Source organism: Gymnogyps californianus, chromosome 18, assembly GCF_018139145.2.
Source record: "Gymnogyps californianus isolate 813 chromosome 18, ASM1813914v2, whole genome shotgun sequence".
NCBI classification, from domain to species: domain Eukaryota; kingdom Metazoa; phylum Chordata; class Aves; order Accipitriformes; family Cathartidae; genus Gymnogyps; species Gymnogyps californianus.
This window is the reverse complement of record NC_059488.1, coordinates 1,453,561-1,477,725: the sequence shown is the minus strand read 5'-3', so window position 1 is coordinate 1,477,725 and position 24,165 is coordinate 1,453,561. Positions and strand designations below refer to the sequence as shown.

Sequence of the window (24,165 nt, the reverse complement as noted above, 5' to 3'; positions counted from 1 at the left end):
GTCTCCAAGGGGTTGTGCCGCAACGCTGGCGGTTGAGGCTGCACGGTGCAGACTCGCCGAGTCCTGTGTTGCGCCCTGCTGCTGGCTGGGTTAAGAGTTTCCCTTTGTCTTTAATTCCAAAATTACACCATGGGTGCAATTCAGTTGACCTCTCTGCTTCCCTCTCCGTGACTCTGTGAGCACAAAGCATCGGGACGTGCGTATCCTCTGGGTCTGTGCTTTCAAAAACAAACTCTGCTTTTTCTTTTTTTCTTTTTTTTTTTTTTTTAAAAACTGTCTTATCCTTTATGAGCGTAATGAGTGCAAGCCGTCTTTTTAATGAAGTGAAGCTCACACAGCCGGTGCCTGTGAAACGCCGCTTAAACATCCTCAAAGTGTTTGTGAGAACATTGCAATAACAAAGTGCTCCGTGCGGCTGAAGAATGCCGCGGGAACAAAAGCCACATCAACAGAGCAGGGACTAGGGAATACTAAATAGTTGACAGGAATTTTAATATAAAACTCTCTCTCTTCCTTGTCAGTTAGGGTTTTCAGGAAGCCCTCTGGCTTATCGTAAAGCGGCATACAGCACAGACAGGGGCTGGGGAGGTGAAAGGTGGCTTCCTGCCATTCTTCTCTGGAGCTGGGTTCCCATGGGCGGTCATGCCAGTTTGACTGTGGTTTTGTTCCATACTTGTGTGATACAAGGAGATCGGGATTACGGCTGCTTCAGGGGACGGGATTTTCATGGGCTAACGGCGAGTTTAGGGTTTTCCAGCCATGAACCGCTTCAATGGACTCTGCAAGGTGTGCTCGGAGCGGAGATACAGACAGGTCTGTATCTCCCGTGGAAAAAAATCCGTGTGCCAGCATGTGTGCGCGCGTCGCTGCAAGTCTCGGTTAAGTTTATGAGTGTTAGTGGGCTTTCTTACCATTTCTGGGCTCTGTGTGTACTGTTCCTAGGGTCTTGATTTGCTATCATTAGTAAATAGTAATATTGGGAATGTAAGGAAAGCATCTTCAGGTAGGCGTCTCTAGCTGATCTCTGCCCATTGCTGCAGCGTGTAAATGGGGATAGGGGGGAGCATTTACTGTGTAACTGGAGAGTAGCATGCTGATGATGAAAGCGCTAAGCTGTGAGGTGTTGTCTCAATTTACCACTCATTAGAGGAGAGGCAGGCACAGCAGGCAGCTAAGTCTCTGCCAGGCTGCTGCTATCTCTTTTCAAAATTGTTTTAATGTGAATGTATTTGGGAATCAAGTGTTGCTCGAAGCTGGTTACAACCAACGGCGACTTGCTTTATGAGAAGTAGATTGCTGTGCTCTGTAAAAGCTGGTGCAAGTTCTCTTGGACCCTCTCGGTGTGCGACGCTGGGTGCTGGTTTTGCTTGCGCAGGTCCCAGTCTCCTGCACTTTTGAACGTAATTTTCCCCCCATGGTCTGGATTGGGGCTCCCGGCTTACGGTCAGCTTTTCTCTGCCCTCCTGTGCTAATCTTTCACGTCAGGCTAAAGCTGTGGTGGGGGACAGTGTGTGTTGGGAATTGCACAAGGAACCAGCTTAACTAAAAATGCCCACTTCTTGTCAGGACTATAGTGACTGTCTCATGCAGGAATGCTGCTCTGCTTTCTGTTAATGACAACTGACTGTGATTCGTGTCTTAGACCTCCTCAATTCTCTATTTTGACAATTTCTTCTGCATTTTTTGACAAAGTTATCGGTGCAGTGAGCCTCCGTGGTGCTGGAGTCTCTCACCATCTTGCCACCCACCTTCCAGCTTATGTCAGATGCTCATATTTCTTAGTTCTGTGCACAGCGGCAAAAACGGACGTTCAGCTCCCTGTAGTGGCCACGATGGTGGGAGCTGAGGAAAGCGAACTGTCAGCAGTGAGAAGCTGCTATTTAGTGGCACAGGGAAGGTGTCTCCATTGGCAGTGGACAAGAGCCAGCCAGCTCAGGGAGAAGGAGTGGGAGACCTCTCGGCGCGGGGGAAGCTTTGGGCTGGGAAGTGACCGTGGAGTCTCCATGGTGGGAGAGATGCTGGGCTGGCTCCTGAGGTGCCGATGGTAACAATTCTGCAGGACTCGGATCCCCCGTGCTTTACATTTGAAATGTGACGTTGGTTCGAAGGTGCAGAGCCTCAAGCAGCCTCCTCTCCTGTTTGAGGATCCAACAAACTCCAGAGAGAAAAATACTCAGCGTAGTGGCACTGGACCTACTTTTTGATCCTGCCAGGGAAAGACAGTTTCTCTTTTGAAGCCTGATCTTATGCTGAGCAATCAAGAAGGGACAAGGTGCAGAGAAATAAAAGCTCGCTGCGTTTCCCCTCCCATGGTAAAGGAGCGAGGAACCAGTTCCCCTCCTTGGCAGCTTCTGCTGAATTCCTCGTCTTCTCTCTGACTGTTTGTTCTCAAAATAATACAGGTCAAATGTTGGATTTTTTTCTTTTCTTTTCTCTGTCAGTAAAACAAGGATCTTGACAAATGTCTTGGGGGATAATCAGGTATTTACAGGAACTGTCATGCTGAGCTGCTGCTGGAAGCCAACATCAAAAAATAAATATCATTTTATTAATAAGCTCAATGCTTCTTGAATCAGGAGGAGAGATGAGCCTAAACCAACACAGCATCCATCCTCTCCGGACTCAGCGAGAGAAAACATACTCACCCCAGCTAATGGGGTGATGCATACAGAGCCCGTTCCAGCACAGATGCCTTGCAGACAGGAGTGTGCCGATCCTCGCAGCTTCCTCTGGAGCAGAGGAGTGCTGCTATTTCTGTATTACCCAACTGGAAATGAAATGTTTAAGTGACTTGCTTAAAGAAGCCGTGTTAGAAATCTGTATGAGAGCCAGACTGCCAGGTTTTCCTTTCTAATGGCTTATCAGACCTTTCCTTGCACTTGGAAGAGTCGCGAGTGGAGACTTGTGTATGCTCAATAAACACTGCGGTGTTCCTCTCTGTTGATCCTCGGCTCGATTTTGCATTGCTTTTTAGCACCCTTTCCACCCCCCTTTGGCTGCAGCAGGGGAGAGACCCGCTGTCCGTGGGGTTCACAGAGTGACAGCGTTCACCGTGACGGTTCCTTTGGGCTCTGTGACCACTTCTAGAAATGCCGTGTGTCTGCATTTCCAAAGGCTGTGGGGCAGTGTGTGGGTGAAAGGGGGGATGCTCGCTGATCACAAGCAGCGGCTGCTTTCCCCCTTACAGGGTGACTGTGGTGTCTCTCTTCAGATTACGATCCCTCGAGGAAGCGATGGGTTTGGCTTCACAATCTGCTGCGACTCCCCAGTCCGTGTGCAGGCAGTGGACTCCGGTAAGAGATCAGATCATTTTTATCCCTCTTGATTTGAATGAATGCCTCTGCTCCTTTTTTGCTTTCCAGAGCACGTTGTGATTCAGAAGCTCCCAGGACTCTGGTTACCTCCAAGAAACTTCACTTAATGAATTCTCTGTTGCCTCTAATGAGGTCAGAGGCCACTGGGTTAGCGCTGTGTCACTATTTTGGCAGCGTGTTGCAGTAATTTGCAGAGATTTTGTTCCCTTCCCTCTCCAACCTGAGAGCTGTCCAGAACTGTCCAATCCCAGCTGTCCATAGGTTGGGAGACCTATGGAAAGCATCCAGGGAGGGGGTGTCAGACAGGGGCACAGAGGGGAGCAGGATCACGGAGCCCTCGGTTGCCTGACTAGATCCTCTTGGTGTGGACCTGCGGGATGGACTTGGTGTCTCTGTTGTGCCCTGGTGCTCCCCGCCGCACACCAGGAAGCACGAGAAGTTCATGCAATAGCTCTGAGAGAGCATTTATGACTTTGTCCCAGGCGCTCTGTGTGCGTGTGCGTGCACGTTGGAAGGTGAAGCTCCAGGCTCAGCTAGCCCCACTTCATTTTCAGGTGTGGATACTAGGGGAAACAGATTGGGTTTGGAGGAGTGAGTGGTGCAACCTGTGAAGCTGTGCTATTTGGGTGTCCATCAGTCCCAGGGCTTCTCCTCCCCCTTATACTCTCAGCTCTCTGTCCAGCAGGTGACTGGCATTTGTCTCTTCTCTCCGTAGGTGGCCCAGCAGAAAAGGCCGGTCTGCAGCAGCTCGACACGGTGCTGCAGCTGAACGAGCAGCCCGTGGAGCACTGGAAATGCGTTGAGCTGGCACACGAAATCCGGTGAGTATTCACCCAAAGCATCAGTGCAGGGCTCTGGGAGAGATGGTTTGAGGGAGCCCAGAGCAGGGGAGCAGGAGCTTTGAGTGGCTACAGGAAGGGGAAGGCTTTGAGGGATGCGGGAGACTGGGAAAGGACTCTCTGGAGTGGAAGAAGAAAAGATGCAGGGGCTGGGGAGGGCAGGACAGGGGCAGAGGCATTAGAGGGAGGAAGGACTGCAGGGCTCATGGCTGTCTGAATGATGCGGGGTGCCTCACTCCCTCCTGCTCCATCTCTGACCTGCCCCACGCCATCTCTTTCAGGAACTGTCCCACTGAGATCATACTGCTGGTCTGGAGGCTCGTCCCGCAGGTCAAGTCAGGACACGAAGGCATGATCCGCAGATCATCCTGCAAGTCTGCCTATGACCTCCAGTCACCACCCAACAAGCGGGAAAAGAACAGCACCATGCCCCTGCGACCCGAGCAGCGCCGGAGCTGCCACATACTGTATGATGGGAGCGATGGGCTGGTGCTGAACAGCTGGGAGAGGTACACGGAGATCGGCAAGCGGAGCCAGAACACCATGCCACCCCTGTCCCGGGTCCCCTCCACTGCGGACCAGAACTACATCATCTTAGCGCCTTTGAACCCAGGGAGCCAGGTAGGGCTGCTTTCCAGCCCCACGCTCAAGGTACTGCTTGAGGCTGTTGGCTGTGCTTGCTGTATCCTCTTTTGGCCTGTGCTTCAGCCTTATTCGAGCATCATCTCTAAATGTTTGCTAGAGCACATGCCATTTTTACAAGCCAGACCTGTGTCCCTTGGTGGAGTTTTCACTAATTTCCTAAAACATTTACCGCTAGGACTGTAGAGCCGGGGTGAATGACCTGCTGCCTCCTCTCAGGGCTCACTCAAGGGGTGAGGATATGGGAAGTGTTTCCACTGCGTAGACCACAGGGCAAGTCATTGCTCTCATTTTCTGCTGGCCATAGGGCAAAAATGATTTTCACCTCTCTGGAGTGCTTTGGCTTTGCTGGGTTTGGCAGGCTAAAATTTGCAGTTGGGTGTTGTAAAGTCTACTTCAAGCCTACGTCAGGTGACTGTGTCCTTCCTGGGTTGTGTCTTACAGCTGCTGAGGCCTGTCTATCAAGAGAACAACACCACTGTGGGTAAGTTGCTGATGTGCTGAAAACACTGCTCAGAGCACCTAGCAGAGCTAGACATGGTCTTGCCAGCACGATGGAGTCCTTGCCCTTAGCCCTGCAATGCTGCAATGGAGTCCCGCACGTTTTGAGGACAGTGGCAGAAGCCTGGGGCTTTTGGGTAGTGTAATCTTCCTACTCTCTGCGTCAAATGTAAAAGCAAGAACCTGACCCCCAAGCCCAGAGGAGAACACAGCTCCTAGTGTCACTGGATGAGCCTCATGGTGAGAAGGTCCCTGTGGGAGCTCACGGAGCGGCTGAAGGGCGGCTGGTGGCCGGGACTTTCCATCAGGGGCACGATGAAAGCATGAAGTGTGAAAATGCTAAGCGTTGTTGTTGTGGTGATTCCCCAGATGTGTCCGTGGGCATGTCTGTGACGTGTTTCCCTTCTCTTGCATGATGACATGCTAGGGGAGTGCTAATACTGTGGCGCCTGCTTTGAGGTTCATTTTATTACTAAGGGAGGAGGATGGCCGTGACTTGAATTAGGACAAACAGTAGTGCAGGTTGATGTGCCAGGTTTGAGGAACGCTCATTTCCAGGGCTGCTACGAGGTCTCTGGACCAGATCTCCTCAAAAACCCTTTGAAGCATAAACTCATTTTCTGCAACAGGTATGCTGGGGTCTTCCTGGAGAACCAGGTATGGTTGGGCTTGCGGGAAGAGTGGGATCAGGTGTGTGGCAGGGCTGGGGACTGCATGAATCCAGGTCCATGCAGAAACACCTATTGCCTGCTCATTGATTTGGGAGCTTTGGGAGGCCACGCTTGCACCCTGGTCTGTTAGGATGCCCTTAGGCTGAGCTGTGTGTCCGTAGCAGAGCTGACCTCCTAGGCGTGATCTTGCAGGAGCGTCTTTAACTCAGCAGTCCCTCCCTGGTGTGGGCACAGCTATCAGCGCAATTTCCAGCTAGAAAATTTTGTGCTGCCTGTAAAGGTGGGGCAGTGTCTGTAAAAGGCAAAGTGTGGGGCTGGCAAAACCATGGTGGGGATGCCGGGGAGCAGGAGGGAGCAGCGTGGGTCCGAGGCCCCTGTGCCTTGGATGCTCCCAGCCCTGGAGCTCTGCAGCCAGAAGAATTTTCCACAGCTCAACTGCAGGGGATGTTTTGTACCGTGGATAATTGCAGCTCTTTCCTGCTGTTTGCAGATCCTGTGAAAAGATGAGCTGGACCATGGGGACTTGTTCTTACAGCAGTGTGGAATTTGAAAGACTCGGGCTTCTTCCCATAACAAATTTTAGTGATTGTTTTCAGTTTATTTAATGTAAGTCTACAAAGGGAAGAATGCGTTAGTTAACCTGAGCAGTGATTAAGCGCGGCAGTGCGAAGCTGGCCACCAGTCACAGAGTGACAGGAGCTGACACTTCGGGCAGGCTGGATGCGTTTCTGTGCCAGCGTGCAGAAAACAGGACTTGTGCAGGTGATGAATTCTTCTGATAAAATGAGGTGATTTAGGGATAAGAGGAAAAGCAGATTCTGAACAGCCCAGACAGATTGTATCTGTCCTGTGTTGAGCAATCTTGTGCTTTGATTTTATCTGGCAGTGCAACCATGAAAAAGGGAAAAGAGAAAATGTCAGGATTATTGCACTTAGAGGTGGAAACAACCTTTTAGGTCACGAGGGCCACCCCCCTGCAAAGGCAGGCTGTTGAAGCAAGCAGTAAACAGCAGGTCTGGATTGCCAACAGAGCACGGTCTGGCTCTGCTGGCATTTATCTGAAAGTAAACGCGCTATTTCCTAATACTTAATGGAATATGTAATGTTGGGTAGGTTCGTGTGTTTGCTTTGGACGAGACCTTATCTGCTCTGAGCCATGTTCAGAAGTGGTTTGGCTCATTTCTGCTTGGGAAGGTTATGGGTATCCGTTACAGTGCAAAGGCAGAAGCCACTGTGCAGAAAGCTGCTGTGGTGGGAGCAGAAACTCCTGGGGCTGGGTGGCTGGAGGGAGGGATGCTGGGGGGTCTCTGCTGGGACACCCCTCTAGCAGGGAGCTACAGGAGGGTTTGCTCATACACGTTCCTGAGGCATCGCTGTGGGGGAGAATGGGCTAATGCTCCAGCTTCTCACCTGGCTATGTTAACATCCAAGGGGAGAGGTCTGCCTGCTGGACCCGAGCTGGCTTGGTTCATCAGCTTCAGGAAGGAGGGAGGAAGGAAATACTTTGATTTTTCAGTGGGGCTTCTTTTGAAGAAGGCATAAATTTTTGGTTAGAGAGACATTCAGTTCCTGTTGGAGCTGTTGCCTGTGAGTTTTAGGACAGAGTGCAGGTTGCTGGTGCCCAGCACGACATGGTCTGGGGTTAAGGGCTCTTGGAGAACACGGACCTGTCCCACCTCCTCTCCCCAGCGTGGTAGGTCCTGCTGCCGCTGTGATGGGAGTTTGTGAATGGCAGGAGAGATGTGCGCTGTGGGCCTGGGGACATCAGGGATGGCCAAAACTGTATGCTGGGGTCACCAGAGAATGCCGAGGCCCTTGGGCCTAATGGATTAATGTCATTCATGGGAAATACTTCACAGCTGCTCCCCGCTCGGCAGCCGTGCTGTCCCGGCACGCCTGAGAGCAGAGCAGCCCCGTGGGCAGCAGCTCGGCGGCTCCTTTCTGGTTCTGGTCCTGTGTGTTGGTCTCATCCCGGCTCCATGTGCTGGATCTGGGGAGGAGGGCTCATAAAGCCGTCCTTAGCACTGCTGCCTCCAACAGATCACCCACCAAACCATGGAGTTGCTCACAGCCAGTTGTGCGTACAGGCACCGGCTCCCGGCACTCTGTGATGCTCTCACCTCATTGCGCTGGTGCTGAGAGAATGGTGGTTTCTATCCAGGCAAAGCATCTTCAGAGCACCCCGTGTCCCCGTGCGTGCGCTCGCGAGACAAAATGCTGGTGGGAGCTTGCTGAAGTTATTCAAAGGCATTCCTCTGGGCTAGGAGGAAAGGGCTCAGAAATCCTATATAGCAGCAATTGCCCGGCTATAGCGGAAGGAAGGACTCACCCACGCAGCAGCTAGCAGGGAACAATGATAATTGTTGATAATTATCAATAATGCTTTTAATCACAGGATTATCAATTACATTAGAGATTCTGGGACTGGTTTGACATACCACCTAATGTCTCCTGGCCTCTGGCGATGCAGACTGGCAGGTGTGGAGTGGCCGCAGTAGCTGGTGCTGGCTTGTTGGGAAAAGTCGTCGCTCTGCTCGACCAGCTGAGGTGGGAGGCTGCAAAGGAAAGCTGCCGTGTAATCCCTCCTTTGAGTGAGGATAACGGCTTTCTGCAATGAAGAGGGACAGAGGGAAAAACCAGTCAGGCTGCTCGGACTTTTTCCAGCACTGAAATGTAATGCTGAAAAACAGTGGATGAGGTTGTGCCAGCCTCATGCAAAATGAGGTCATCCTTTATAAATACACCCCCATGTCTGAGTAACCATCGCATCCCTGGGAGCGATTTGGAAAGGCATGGATTGATCCCATGTGCATGAATGTGTTTATCACTTCTGTCCTGTTCTCTGACACCTCCAATCTTAGTATCTTCTAAAAACTGTGATTAACCTGCCACCCAGCACCCCGTGATGTGAAATTCCTGCACTTTGCTAACTCCCATGCCCAGAACCCAGAGCAGGCAGGACTTGTGTAGATGAAAATGTCCCAAGGTTTAAATTTCCAGTGTTGGGTTTTTTTCCCCCACCCTGAGTTAGTCACAGATGGTTTTCCCCTCCCTGGAAAGGGAAGGGTCATAGTTCAGTGGTGCAGGCAGGTATTCCCTGATGGTGGGAACCTCCTTGGTGCTCCTGTGATTCAAGAATGACCATTTAAAGTCATGTTTGGGGTTGTTCCATATTTCTTAGTTCGTACTTTCAGTACTGCATAGGGAGGTGCGTATAATAGTACCACATCTCTTCCTCCAAAGTACTGTATTCATAAATTGTGCAGAAGGCAGCGTACACCCAGAGACAGATGTGCTGGCCTGCAGCTGAGCTTGCTGTGACTTCCTCGGGGGCTTTTTTGTATGTACATAGATGTGTTTGTGCTGCTGGTGTGATCTAGTTAAGTCCTTGGTCCAGCAAGCGAGTAGCTCTTGAGCAGAAATGTCAAGGGACATCTCATTTTGCATTAGGAAAAAAGAAGTCAGTGCTGTTATTTTATGAATCCCTGGGAAACTTTGATAGCAGAGTGACAAACGTCCCTGCAGCTCTCGGCTCCAGCTATTCCCCTTAGGCTCTATGTGCCCTCCTCCAGCCTGAGAGAGCAGGAGCCGAGCTGGCAGCGTGCAGCAGCTCTGCGGGAGCTCTCTTCTGATTCTGTGGTTTTTTTCTGCTTCCTCTGTCGGTCCAGGAAATGCATGTAAAGGGAAATCGCACATGGGGTCTGGGAGAAAATCCAGGCTGATGAAGACTGTGCAGACGATGAAGAGCTATGGGAACTACCAGAACTGTACCATAGTGAGGCCACACATCCCGCACTCCAGTTACGGCACGTACGTGACGCTCGCTCCCAAAGTGCTGGTGTTCCCCGTCTTTGTGCAGGTAAGCGCAACTGGAAGCAAGGTGTTATGGATCTAACGCAATCAGTGCCCAGCACAGCAGGTTGTGTCAGAGCTTGCTGCTATACGTTGGGGCCAGGCTGTCATGCAAGGTGGATATATTTCCCAGCAGTATCTACCGTGAATGCATGGATCCCCTGTCATCCTTAGCTCTCTCCTCTGGAGCTGGCTATACTCAGCACAGTGCTGGGTACTTTCTCAAAGGGAATTGTGTCCTGCCCAAGCGATTCTCTGTTGGAGTTTTTTCCCTTTTCAGCTTTCAAATCTGGTCCTCGGGTGCTTGCTTGAGTCAGGAGAAGGTGTCCCAGCTTCTTGGCTTCAGCGACCAACTTTGTGTAATTGAAGAGCAATACGGTTTCCTCCCGTAGGTTCTTTGTGCTGTTAATTATAGTGTGCAAAGAAAGGTTTTTTTAGTTTAGCTGGTGGCCGGTGCTAAAATCATGGACAAGGATCCAGAGCAGTAATGGCTTGACAGAGGATGTTTTCACTCCCCAGTTCCATAAATGACTTTCTTAAAACTTAGCCCTGAATTTGGTGGTAGTAGCTCTAACTACCTCTGTGTCTTCCATTTTGTCCTTCATATGGCCAGAACCCCAGAAAACCTCATCTGATCCTGTACGTTTAAGTACGTTACTGATGAATACCTTCATCTCTGAGACTGTGGGGAACCATCTGTCCTCCCCTGCTAGCAGCAGTGCCACTGTCACGTCAGCTCAGACTGGCAATTTCCTTTGGGCTGAAACCCATGATCCGTGTTGTCTGTCACTCCGGCCTGAGCCAGCGGACGGCTTGGGGGCAATCGTGGGGCTGGGCTGGTGCTGGGGGCAGGCTGATGCTCACCTCCATCCTCCCCGACGGCACCCGGGTGACCGTTTGTGTTAGCACCAGTGCATTCACCAGCCCTGGCTGTGGGCACAGTTTGCCTGTCGGTAGGAACACAACAGGCACTTCTGCCTCTTCACTCCCAAAACTTGTGTCTTGGATTGAGTCTGGGCTGTTTCTGCCGCTTCAGGAACTGGTTTTTATGCTTCACACTGTCTCATACTGTGAGGCCCCCAGGCAGTTACCCTCATGTGCCTGCTGGCCGTGCTGCTCAGGACGATCGTCCTGGGCTGGTTTTGCAGGGTTTGTTCTGCAGTCAGGACAACTGAACCTCTCCTGTTCTTCTCCAGTGTTAAACAGAGAAGGCGCTGACTGGGGAGCTGGGCGTGCAGCGTGGCATGAGAAAGGGCAGCCTTTTAAAAGTCGCTTTAACTTACTGCGAGAGTAATCCATAAAATCACGTAGCAAATATTCTTGTCTGAGGGACGTGAGAACCTAATGTGCCACTGCTGTGGTTGTGTTTCCTGCTAAAAAGCGCCCATAACGAAGCCTGCGCTCTGCAGAACAGTTAACGTACAAAGAGGCAAGCGGCTGATTGTCTTTTTATAGATGGGTCTGACGTAGGTGTTAAGAGTAAGGCTTTCTTTTTATCGTGTAGCTGGACTGCAGACTTTCTGTCCGTTTGAGCACAGTGTGGGGTGGCTTCTTCCTGAATGAGTTACAGCTTAAAGTGAAGACAAAGTGGGTTTGGTGGGCGGAAAATTTTTCTGGCAAACCACACTTCCAGTGGAAGGTTTGACTGTTTCTTTCTTTTTCTTTTTTTTTTTTTCCTTTCAAATGTAGCCCCTAGATCTTTGCAACCCAGCCCGGACTCTGCTTCTGTCAGAGGAGCTGCTGCTTCACGAGAGCAGAAGCAGGACTATACAGGTAAGACTCTTTCCATGCTGTCTGAGCTTTCTAAACATGCTCTTCTGCAGTCTTATATAGTAGATTGAGAAATGTTTTATTGTGCAGTACTTAGATTAATATGTTTGGAAAAACTTGTAGTCAGTTTATCATGGGATAAACTAAATGTCAAAACTCTTCTCTGCTAGAAATCAACTTTTTTCTTGTCTTCCTTCATGCTCACAAAGAAGAAACTGTGCATGGCAAATGCATGCCAGTCACAGCCCCGCAGTTGAGGCCACCGGCAGACTCAGAAAGAGGGAGTTTAAGAATATTTTGTGGCAGGTTAGAGAACTAGACAGAGAACTTGTTACAGGGGTTTTCAGCAATTTAGTTCCTGAAACAGGTCACATGTCCAAATTCCTCTCTCTTTTCTTACTTCAGCTTCTTTTCTGCAATGTCATTGAAGGGCTGTTAAAAATCTGGGGAAACAACTAAGCTTTGGCTACATGCTGAACCTGTGTATGTGACAACTTTCAACATCCAAACTGCCAGAGTTTGGACGTGTTGATTACATTTGCTGCTGGCTTCACTTGCATCCAACTGCAAAGTCTGCAAAGCCCTGGAATTTGGGACAGAGGAAGCAGCGGCTGGGAGAGCCCACTCATGCATTGCTCACTAGTGCTGGAGGAAACTGCCATTTCTTTTGGGGTATTTTCAGAGAATCTCACCACTGTACAGAATAATTTTGCTTTGAATTTAGTTGGAATGAACAATGTGTCATCTTCACAGAGCCATAATGGAATTTTTACTTGACTAATCTTAGTTTCTGGGTAACACCTTCTGGGTGGCTGACAGCAGAATCCCAGAGACGTGTCATATCGCTGGCCTGTACAAAACAGTACAAGATTGTGTTATGTTAAGTGACTCCTCCCTCTTTCTGGTTTTCAACGTGTAATTCATCCCTGCTTTGACTTGAATCACTATTTTTTTTTTTTTAATGCCAAAGTACATGAAAAGTTGCATTATCAATTAGGAAACTCGGCACTGATTTGTAAATACAACCCTTCCCCTGTCTGTCCTGCTGTTCTTTGCTGCTCGGGGTCTTCTGGGCACCTGCATGAATGAAAATCAGGGAAACTCATGGCTGTGGAGCACGGCTGTGCTGCGATGGCTTGGAAATATGGTGGTGAGCCTGAAGTCAGGATGCTTCTCCTGGGTGGTTTGGAGTTGCTTGCTTTCAGGTCAGACTTAAAGGTCTGTAGTAGCAGCCAAATGTAGAATAATTATGAATAACTACTGCTGTTTGCAGTCTGGGTGGAGCACGTGTGTGTATGCGGGTGTTCATATTTAGACAATGGAGAGCCTCAGGACAAGCGTGTTTGGAGGAGGTGTGCTGCTCTGTCTCCAAGTGGCCACGTTAGCCAGTTCAGAGACCCAGCTGTGGGCAGGATCAGAAGGAGGACGTCTCAGGGAAAGGACTCTGTTTGCTTACGATGCCCTAAGGATGAGCATGAGGCTGGAAGAGGATTTCCCAGTCGGAGCTGCTGCCAGGAAAGGGCAGGATGCTGTACGCTGGCCAGGAACGTGAGACAAGTGTTTGAGAATCGTGGTGCCTTGAGGCCGTGATGTCTGTGTAGGCCTGGCAGAGGGGCAAGGCAAGACGTTGTGACTAAGCATAGTAAAAAAATAGAAGCAGTGAATGGGAACAAGCATGTGGCCGCATCTTCTTTGGAAGGCAGGAGTCTCCCTCGGTGTTAACCCAGGCATGCTGCTGAGCCCCGTATTGCTGGGAGCTGACAGTTGTAGGTAGCAACACCGGGACATCAGCCGTGTCCCTGGGAAAGGGCTTTCCCATGTCTGCAGTGTGTCACAGGGTCACGGCAGGCTTTGCAGAGCTTCAAGGAATCAGGGCAGGTCTCTCTGGAAAGCCAGAGGCTCCCCTTCTCCAGCGGAGCAAGTGTGTCTGCTTTGGTCCTGATGGGCTGTGAGGTAAGAGAACCTAAACTTCTGAAGCCAGCAAGACCTAAAATGGCCTGGACACAATGGAGCTTCCCCTGGTACAGAAGGGCTCGGACTTCTCTTTTTGCTGTACTTGAGCTCACTCCCTCTCCAGCCTTCTCTGCTGCCCGAACAGAGGCTGTCTTGTTTCTGATCGGTACTTTCTTCCTTGCTCCATGTGGTTTTCCATTTTCCCACTGCTTTTCCCACCCAGCCTCTCTCAAACTGGACCACTGCTCCTGTGGTTTGCAGGACTGTTTTCTGTATGTTATTCTGCTTTGGCCAAGTGGCTCGAGAGGAGGGCCCAGGTGCCGGGGCTGGAGATGGAGGTCCTGTATCTTTTTTTTCTTTTTTTTCCAAAAAACCAGAATCTTTTCCCCTTGGCAGTTTCCACGTGAGGCACTGCATCCTTGTCACTGAGCAAACTCTCTCCCATCTCCTGAAGGAGTCAACCTATCTCTCTGGAGGCTTGCCAGGATCTGTCCTTTCCCTGACCTTACCTCTGGGGCAATCCTTATTCAGGCCTTAATCACATCCTGTCTAGACTTTGTTGCAATTCCCGCTTTTATGGTCTTCTGAAATCCCTCCAGCCTGCGGAGTGCCAGAGGAACCAGCATGATGCAGGTGATTGTGCACAAGGTGTCGAACATGGGCTTTGTCCTTGTCGGTCCATCTCTAATGTACCTGGAGGCAACTTCCCAAAGCCCTGAGGTACCTTCACAGCGTGGGCCATGCTCACCCCCTTCACAGCAATCTTTTTCTGCCATCCCGGCAGGGTCTGCAGATCAGGATGGTTCTCCCTTGAACTCTGAAAGCCCCCAGCTCTGCCAGGAGTGGGATCAAGATCTGCCAGGACATGGACCGGCATGCCCAGGTTTTACGCTCTTCTCTGCAGAGCAAGAGGCTTTTCTCTCTCATCCCAAGTGTTGCACTGCAAGTTCCTGGCACTCCTGGCTGGGGACAGGGTTGCCAGCTCCCTGTTTCAGTGGGTAGCTGAGTTTGGCCAACACAGTGGGTTGACCAAAACCCTACTCCCTGGCACAGATGTTTCAAGATGTTGTTTTCAGCCTTTTTTAGACACTTTAATTTGGGTGAGAATACCAGAAACCTGCACTTACCTCCTCCCTCCACCACACTAGTCCCACTTACTCTGTCCCTTCTTCAGCTGCCTCTTAATATCCTTCTCTTCCTCATGTTTTACACCATTTCCCCATCTGCATGGCCACTGCGTATGCTAGTGTTTGAGGGTAGGTGTGTGACCCCTTGAGGTGTTCAGTGCCTGCTCTCCCCTGATGTGGGGGAGAATATTTGGTTGGAAGAATATTTGATTCAGGTAAGCCAAGGTGAGGTTCAAGGTTGACGGCTAAAGCCTTCACCATGGATCTCCTTTTGGCAAGTGTGGTGGTATATCTTCATCAAAGTCTAGCTGAGCATACAAACTCCTTCCTGAGTGTATAAATTCCTTGCCAATAATCTTGGCAGAAAAAAAATGTGTAAGGCAGTAAAAGAGAGTAAAGGCATTGTGGGCTAAAAGACTGCTGAGAAGTCTCGGAGAACATGCATTTAACATGCGTACATGCAGAAGTAAAAATCCAGGAGCAAAGGAGCAGGTCATGCTTAGAGAGTTAGGGCTGTAGCATGGAAAGCAATGACTCAAAGGCTTTAGTGTATCACTGAAGGGTGGTAAAGTTTCCCTGACCTGGGAAGTTCAAGCTCATCTCCGAAGTGCCATGCCTGTGTACGTGCACCTACCCCACCTGCAAAGCCTAGACTGCTGCTCTTTTTAGACCGGGGCTCAGCTGACTGGGATGCTAATGTCCGAAGCTGTGGTAACTGGATTACTTTTAATCATGTTCTCCTATTGCTCTGGTCGCTGTGAAAACTAAGTGAGTAACTGCCAGTGCAAAGCTGTAGCCAAGAAAGCTACGACTTTGAAGCATATGATCAGGGGAGCATGGAATAGAAGTGACTGGGTGATACCATCCTGTATGTGGGGAGCTGCGTCGTTCTTGGTCTGATGAGTCCAACAGTGATGTCTGCTTCGTAGAGGATGCTGAGAATGTGGATGGTCTCACAAGAAGGCTACAAGGATAAATCAAGATCTGAAAAAACTGAGGAAGATTAAGAAAGCTTCATCCATTTAGCTCAACTGAATGAATGGGGACACATGAACTCTGCAGACACAACCCTCATACTGGTATCACTGGAGTTTCTCTTTGGTGTTGCACCCAGTTCTTCTGGAGAAGAATCCAGTACTGGTAAATAGAAAATGTGTGTGGCTCAGTCCTAGGGGTGGATACCTGTCTTAAGAGCTCCCCACCAAGAATTATAGGATTTCTCTAGCCGGCTGCAGGCAGCATTCTCTGGCCAGCAATGCAGGTGATCATCACCATGTTCTCCTTTGGCATCTGAAAGCTCTATCATAAAAGACCTGCCTCTGCTTCACACTGCTTCCTCAGCTCCCTCTGTTTCGCTGGGCACGGCTATGAGACTATTGCTAGAGAGAGCGAGCGAGCGATGTCTCAGAAAGCATCCCCTGGCTCAGGCTTTTCCTGCCGAGCGCTGGGACAAGCAGACAGGGTTTGCACTGATCCATTTTGCCGGTGTCTCCGCTGACGTACTGCTGCAGTTGCAACGTGCAAACTCCTCCCTGCCGTAACCCAAGTGGTGGTGGCTCTCTGTGCATAGGTGAGCAGAAGAGGACGGGGTTAGGAAGAGAGTTAACTATTCTTAAGCTGGAATGTGAAGGTACTTTGGCTGCGAGGCTTAGTTTCTGGGCATCTTTTCATAATGTTTTTGTTACCATATTTTGCTTTACAAGGCGTGGTTATCGCTTCCTCCTTCCTGCCGTGGGGCTCTGTAGCAGTCCCAGCGTTGCTCTCCTGTTCTCATCTTGGGGAAGCACGCTAACCCACTGCTTTCCACCTTCCCTCCTGGCTTTCATTTTCCCTTGTTTTCTTTTAGGAAACACTTTAAACGTGCCCTTTCCTTCTGTAACAATGCTTTGCCAGTTATAGTCTGTAGTAAGTTAAATCCATCAGCAAAAGAGGCTTTGCTGTTTGCCGTGGCGCAGAGCACACCCAGATGCACAGTGTCCGAGACATCAGTGTCAGCCTCGACGAACATTTCCCCCCCCCCGCCCCCCGTAAAATCTATTCACATCCCCCTAAAAGGTCGGTGTGACAACGGCCATGTGGCCTTGATCACTCTAGTAATAACACAAGTGTGCCTCTCTCTGTCTTCAGAGGAGTCCTTTCATCATGTCAGTTGTTTTATTTCTGATTTTGGGGTAGGAAATTAGTTACGAAGATACTCCGACTCTCCAAGGAGCAACTCTGGTGGATTCTGTGTCTTGCCTGGATGAATTCAGGTGCTGTGTTTCTTTTTTGTTTGCTCTTTTGCTTTTATGGGCCCTGTGATTTTTCATGGCAGATACCAGATCTGTTTGCAAAGGGCTGTTAGAGACATGTTACAGCTTGTCAGCGCTGTGATGGCAACCCTAGGCAGAGCTCCAGATTACTCGGTCCAGCCCTCCCCTCTTATACCTGCTGGCTGCTGCCTTAGGGTCATCCGTGATTCGAGTTTCCCGTGCTCAGCTCTGCAGGTGGGGTAAGTGCTCTGCCCCACAGAGCCGGTCCTGCTCCCCGGAACCCCTGAGCAGGGTCTGCTGGAGCCCTGGGCCTCACGGTGCTGGCTCCGGCTGTGTGGACACCTTCGTTTTCTTCCCCCAGCAACTTGGAGAAGCAGAGGGACCTCTGTAAATCGTTTTGTGTGGAGCTGCTCTAAACCCAAGTGTCTTCCTGGAAGCAGCATCTAATAGAGATGCTCTTACGTAACCCACGCTGGCTGTGCTTTTTTGTTCTCTACATCCTGAATGCAATCAGTCCCATCTTCCCATAAAAGCACAAGGTTACCTGTAAATACTTTTTGTGTATTTCTGTTTCCGTGATTCCCTATTTAAATCTGCTTGGTTTTGAAGTGATTTTTTTTTTCCCCTGATGATCCTTCTAATCTTTTTTCTACTCTTTAAACTTCCATGTGTATTAGGTCTTCATCTTCTGTCCTCCATTTGCAGCATGACCACTTGCTGATCATGCTTTTATCTCCTTCACTTTGCTGAGTTGCTATTCTCAAAATCCCTGAACATCTCCTCTTTGAGGCTGAGGGACCTGGGATGGCACCAGACATGTCCCAGAAAAGTTACCTTTTGGAACAAGATGGGCATGGGAGAAAGTTTATAGTGCAGTTTGTACTTCATTATTCCTTGTATTAATAATAAGGTCAGAAGTAATGAAGAGGGTGAATGTGGGCACTAGGCCAACAGTGTGTTGAGAGCAGAGGAAGGGATTTTCCAAATAATACAGAGAAAAACAGACACTCCCTGGTTTTATTGTCAATTAAAGCTACACCAGGAGCTTTGTGCTTGTTAAGAATCCCACAAAAATGAATTTGCACAGCAAGGAGAAATCTTGTGGCAAGGGCTTGATTTTGGTTTCAAAGCCAGATGCTGCTGCCCTGACGTGAGACTCACCACCATGGGATAAACTGTTACCCAGCTTGTCCTCCTCCTGATGTGTGCCCGTCAGCCGCTGGGCATGGAGACAAACTGTACTGGCAGTGCGTCCCCGTAAACAGTGACTCAGTCCCTGTCCAGAGCAAAGTCACCTTTCAAAGGGTGACTTGGTGGTGGCAGCGGTGCCAGCTCCCAGTAAGCCCCTGGGATGCTGGGTTGTTTGCTGCTTTTGCGAAAGGGTTGCTAAAAGGCCACAAAACCTTCGTTGCTGTTGCTCAGTGTTGCAAAGCAGCTTTCCTTTTGCTGTGGGAGGTTTTTGGGAGCATCCCAAGGAGCAGTTAAAAGCAGCCATGTGCTCACATGCTGTGTCCTGTGCTGAGAGCAGCGCGCGGTTTGGCAGTATGCAGAAGGTCCAGCATCCAGTATGCCCACTGGCACATTGCAGCCGCTTCCTGGCATCTTCTAAGTTTTGCTGCGTGCCCCCAGCTTCTGCTGGAGAGCAGGACAGGCTCAAACCTCGGCTACTGGCATAGTGATTGCACCAAGCTCACCCCCAGTAGGTTTCTGGGTCAAGGATCTCCAGTACAGTGGAGAAGCTCATTCTTCTTATTTTAAAGATCACACTAATCTGTACTGATTGAACTAGGGACCTCAGGCATGAGCCAGAAGCAGAACAAAATCTGCCTTTTGAGTTGTGAGCACTTACCACTGCTCCGGAGTAGCTCCCAGCTTCTAGGACACTTGAGTCACTGCTCAAGCACAGAGCTGGGCAGACACTCGGTTCAAGTGTTTGCCTTCCACCCGTCAGCGTGGTTTAAAGGTGTCAAGTTTGTTCCCTGCAACTGCTCTCATGGGTTTTGCTGTTGTAAAAGCCAAACTGTTATTTTCTCAAAGGGAGCGAAATGGGGCATGGAAAGGCTGAGAACAGTGAGAAGCTCCTTCATGAGTGTGTTCGGGGAGATCATGTTTGCTTTTAGGTTGCAGCTTCTACAGTGTGCTGGGATTAGTCGGCAACTTATTCCCTCCTCCTGCTCCTCTGATTTATAACTTATGTAAATGGGAAGTGACACAAGAGAGCAGAGAGGGTGTGTTTGCGTGGCGTTAAACTGTCGGGCAGGTTTATCCCTCTTGTCACGGGACTCCACAAGCCTCGGTAGGTGGCTGCCAAGTGGGGGGAGCCTCGTCCGAAGCTTACTGGGAGCACCCTGAGGGGTGTAGCAGCAATCAGCCCCTTAGGGAAGGGGTGCTTGGGCTGCCTGTTGTGGCTGGTGTGTCTCCCCAGGGTAGAGGACCTTTCCACGACACTGTCTCAGTGCCAAGAGATGCATTCCTTATAGCTTCTTCTTTGCTGCTCTTGTGCTTCCAGGTGACCCTCTTTGTCTACTCCGACCTGCTGCTCTTCACCAAGGAGGATGAGCCTGGACGCTGCAATGTGCTGAGGAACCCTCTCTACCTGCAGAGTGTCAAGCTCCAGGAGGGTGAGTGTCTGCAGCAGCAATTGGAGACATTTGGGGCATTTTCTGGGCCGCTAGCTATAAAGGTTTCTGGCCAGCAGCAGGATAGCACCCCACTATCCCATTGCTTCCAGCATGTAGCAGTACCATCCACCTGGTGCTGCCAGATCATCCTTCCTTGGGGTGCAGGGCCAGCATCACCCTTCCCATCCCTGCATTAACCCAGTGCCTGGGAGCTCCATCTCCTGGGACGCCTCAGGGGCACTCAGGTAGCACCACTTCCCAGGGCTTTTTGGGTGCGTCTCTCAGGGATTTTGGGCTGGCATTCCCCAGAGTCTTGCTGTGCTGGGCTGTTCCCCTTGCTGGTGTTACACCGCCGACAGCGGGGGCTTGCCGAGGCTGAAAAAGGGAAGTGAAGTCTTGAGGTTTGTCCCGTGGTGCCTCGAGAGAGTTCAGAGGCTGTCTCCAAGGGAGTCTGGCTAAGCCCTACTAACCTTTACTTTGCTACTTCTCCCTTCAGCCACCCACGGTTTTCCCCTGCGCTAGCATCCCTCCCCCATGCACACCCCATTGGCGAGGAGAGAGCAAACCCTGGCCTCGGTGGGAGGCTTCAGGCCGGGCCCTTACTCTCTTCACCTTGACTGGGCTTTGACGTCCAGCTGAAGGCTCCGAGAGGGCTTCTAGGGCAGGGGGATGACTTAAAATCAGTTATTTCAAGTTGAAATGCTGAGGCTGTAGAAAAGATGGCCTTTAGCTACTCAAGGTCAAAAGAGGAACGAACGAATTGCTCTACCACATCCTATTTGCTACGGTGGAACCACTTCTTGGCCCTGGGCCCAGTCCCACCTTGTTCCTTCTTTGGTGCAGCCGCTTTTTGGGTACGGGCTTGTTTTGTGTACAGTCGCCCGACTGCGTCAGCGTGGGGCTGATGCCCGGGCTCCTCCTCGAGCCCAGGCAGCGGGTGTCGCTGGACTGGGACCCCACGTGGAAAACTGTGATTAGATACAAGGATAAACTTTTCTATGGTGAGGTTGGTCAAATATTAAGTTGCCTGGAGAGGCTGTGGGATCTCCATCCCTGGAGGTGTTCAGGACTCAACTGGGCATGGCCCTGAGCGCCCTGATCTGGCTTGCTTTGGGCAGGGGCTTGGGCTAGAGACCACCAGAGGGGCCCCTTCCAACCCAAATTACTCTGTAACTGTATGAGCTGATGTCTTTATGCAGTCCCATGGCCCTGATCAAAAGGGATTAATCCAGACCTGGGCTGCTTCTCCAGAGGGATCATTTTCTGGATGAATTTTGCCACTTCCCATGACTTTCCCCAGCTGAGCTGTGAGCTCTGTGGATGAGCTGCATCTCTGCACGTGCCCCACATTGTTGTGAGCCTCAGTGCTGGGGATCTGCAATGCTGTGCTGGACACCACAGGCTGCCTGTCAGTCGTTATTTCCCATTTCCAACAACGTTTCTGCTCTCAGATTAATTCACTGACCTATTTGGTGGGGGCAGAAACACAGTGAGGGAGACGGGGCACCACGGCATGAGCCATTTAGAAAAGCCATTGAAGCTTCCCTGGGTTTTGTTTGAGTTTGTTCTCAGCGCTGCTTATTTCTAAGAAACGGACAAAAGAAATTGTTCCTCGTTGAAGCGCTTGTTGGTCAGCATCTGTTCCTGGAACGCACGCGCGTGCCGCCCCTGGCTGCTCTCACAGGCTGTTGAATAACCCTGCTCTTGTTTGCCTCCTTGAAGAAATCAGCTTCCCCGGTGCTGGTCCCGGCTCCGTGCACGAAGGTCTGTTTGCAGCTCGGCACAGGAATGCGCCTCCTAACCTCAGGCAGAGCGGTTGGATTTTGTGAGCGGTTTTCTGCCACTTATTTCCTTGTTGCCATAATAACTTGGCTGGATCACATCTGGAATAGCTTAGCAAGCCTCTCCGAAGGGGATATTTGTCTCTGCAGCGCCGAACTGCCCCCCGTACGCTGGGAATCCAGCACAGTCGGTTTTCAGGCAGCTCACCCTCCTGGTTTGGGCAGGGCTGCTTCAAAGGGGAGTGGAACGAGCAAAAAGATGTCCGTCCCTTTTGGCAGGGATTTTCTGTTGGTCTCCTAAATAACTGAATGGCACATTAATAGGAACAGGCGTATTGCTGAGTATAACAATTGAGACATCTCCGGTACACTGAAGACCATTGTGATGTTTCCTGTTTCTGCTGCTCGCTGCACTGTGCGAAAGCAAATCAGTATAATCTGCTTTACAATGCTCTGTCTTCCTGCTTTAGAAGCCGAGCATGGCTGATGAGCACCACACCAGCCAATGTTTCCAGTGCGACAGGGCTGGCTTCCTCACTAGATACTGTGGGAATTTCCACGCGAAGGTCGCCGCCTCGCTGGGATCCTGCCCCCCCCCGGGTGGGTGCGCTCGGCTTTGGGACAGAGAAGAGTGCTCGTGTTTTGCAGCTGGAATGAGGACCCCCAGGCTGTGAGCCCCGTCCCCAGCTGGGATCCTGCAAACAAGGACTTTTCATGTGCTGCTTTGCTCTCCCTGACATCCCAACCCGCCGTGTCTTACAGCAAACGGCTCCAAGATAGTCAGAGGCCAAGAGTGTGATTTATGGGCCTTCTGCCCTGCCACGGCTTCTCCCTGCTGCCCCAAGGATGCTGGGAAGCACCCAGGGATTGCGCCTTGCCACACCTCCCCAGGGACATGTGCCACGGAGGGTGACAAGCTTGTCCCCTCTTGGCAGCCAGGTCTGGATGCGCACAGCAGCCTTCCTCTCTCCCCAGGCACCCAGGGCCCCTCAGCACCCTGCCCTGTGAGCTCCTCTTTGGGTGCCGGATGCACTCCCGTCCTCGCTGAGCAGATGCGAGGGGCCGGGAAGCAGGGTACCTGTCCTCGCTGTGGGCATTGCCACGGTCCCCTGGGCCGTGCAAGGAGGCTGTGGAAAGGAGCAGGACCGTCTTCCCTGTTTTCCCATCTTTTTGACCCAATGCCTGGCATGCACCACCCAAATCCTGCAAGCAGCGGGTGTTTTCCTTGGGTTGCACAGGGAGGTGGGCAGAGCCAGGGCGGCACTGAAAGCTGCTGCTGTGCCGGGAGCTGCGTAAGTGCCTGCCCCGCGCGTCAGCATGGGTGTGCGGGACGAGGCTTAGCCGGAGAGGGGGACGTGTCCCCACAAAACTCACACCCTCCTCTTGTCTGTGCTGAGCGCACGCAGCAGCTCAGCCCTGGGGCAGGGACGGTTCAAGTTACTCTGAAAGACAAGCCAGTCCCCATCACAGCACATCAGGAAGAAACTGAAATATCTTCAAGTGAGTTTTTTTTCGCCTACTTATTTCCTTTTAGCATTTCACTGAATTTGGCTGAGAGCATGCGCTGTTCAGCTGTCAAAAAAGGTGTGGATGTAGCGCTGCGTGGGGAAAGGAGCCCCAGATTAGCCCGGGCAGCTGGCTGCCACCTTGCCAGCACGAGGCTGTGCCTCTCCCCTTGTCTTTCACGGCCTCTGTGATCTGCGGTGCAGGAGATGAGCAGAGCACGTTGCACGGCTCCGAGGCACAGCAGACTCCAGCACTCCAGCCTGACCCTCCGGAGACTGGAAAAAGCTCCAATGGAAGAAATCCTGGCAAACCTGGTTTGTGCTGAAATCTGCGCTCGGGTCTGCCCTTCCTGGCTCTGCCGTCGCTCTCCTGCCTCCCCTCACGCCTCGCCGGGGATTGGCACTGGCTCAAGCCCAGCTGCAGGGCTGGGCAGCCAGTCTCTTACCTCCCGTTTGTTTTCTCTCTAAAGGCAATTACTGGTAGAAAATGGGATTTAAGCAGTTCCTTAGCCTAGGCTGGCTCCCTGCTTTGTGTGTCCCGTAGGCACTGGGCTGCTTGGCCATGTGTAGCAGTGAGCCTTGGAGGGACAGGGGACAGGAGCTGCTGGCAGTAGAGGTTGCTAATGCCAAGATTCATAGCTCACGGAGAGGAATTTGGAAGGGAGCTTAATTCTGATGGTTTTGGGCTTTGTCGGGATCACTTGTTATTGCAGAAGGAATAAACAGAGGCCCAAGAGAAGCAGGGTCATTCCCAGGGCCGTTACGCTTGACATCACCTTTCTTTGCTGAGGGTGCATGTCTCCAGAGGGTGACTTGTTCCTCACATCAGCCAGGAAAGCCTGGTTAAAGCTCCTGAGGGAAAGTGGCTGGGACATGTTGGTCTTCTGCAATCTGCTTTGCAAGGCAGCCTGGAGAGCTTTGGTCATGGTGCGGGGAGGAGCAGAGAGCCTGGTTGAGAAGATGGGGTGTTTTTTGTACTGCTGACCACGTGGGAAGCAGAAGCAGCAGAAGGGGATGGTGGACTCGTGGTATGCCGGCAGCAGGCTCGGATCCTGCCTCCAAACCCTCCCTCGAGGGGAAAACAACTGGCTGAGGGGATCCCATCAGAGGCTTTGGCTTCACAAGCAAAATGCTCCCTGATGGTCCTGCTGGGATTTATGGAAGATGGTGCTGGGAGTGCTTGGGCATTGCCGTGGAGAGCGGTGAATGGTTTTTCTGTGGTGCAGAGGTGAGACACGGGCTCCCAGCCAGGCCTGTTCAGCATGTGCTTTCAGGTTCCAGCATCATTCCCCTTCTGGAAGTGAAGATTTGGGGGGGCAGTGCTGGAGCCCTTTGGC

At 51.2% G+C, this 24,165-nt stretch overlaps 1 protein-coding gene across 3 annotated transcripts in view; it reads left to right on the top strand.

The window, feature by feature from the left end:
- Positions 1-24,165, top strand: part of RGS3 (regulator of G protein signaling 3) — an 82,359-nt gene that overhangs the window by 16,927 nt on the left and 41,267 nt on the right. Inside the window, exons 1-9 of one of the 3 annotated variants that reach the window (XM_050907929.1) lie at positions 760-813; positions 3,212-3,293; positions 4,030-4,135; positions 4,435-4,774; positions 5,240-5,279; positions 8,108-8,113; positions 9,636-9,826; positions 11,509-11,592; positions 19,431-19,548. In XM_050907929.1, coding sequence (XP_050763886.1) covers positions 760-813; positions 3,212-3,293; positions 4,030-4,135; positions 4,435-4,774; positions 5,240-5,279; positions 8,108-8,113; positions 9,636-9,826; positions 11,509-11,592; positions 19,431-19,548 — 1,021 coding nt within the window. Of the gene's footprint in view, positions 1-759; positions 814-3,211; positions 3,294-4,029; positions 4,136-4,434; positions 4,775-5,239; positions 5,280-8,107; positions 8,114-9,635; positions 9,827-11,508; positions 11,593-19,430; positions 19,549-24,165 lie in introns of those variants that run through there. The other 2 variants (XM_050907928.1, XM_050907926.1) reach the window with 2 other exon arrangements.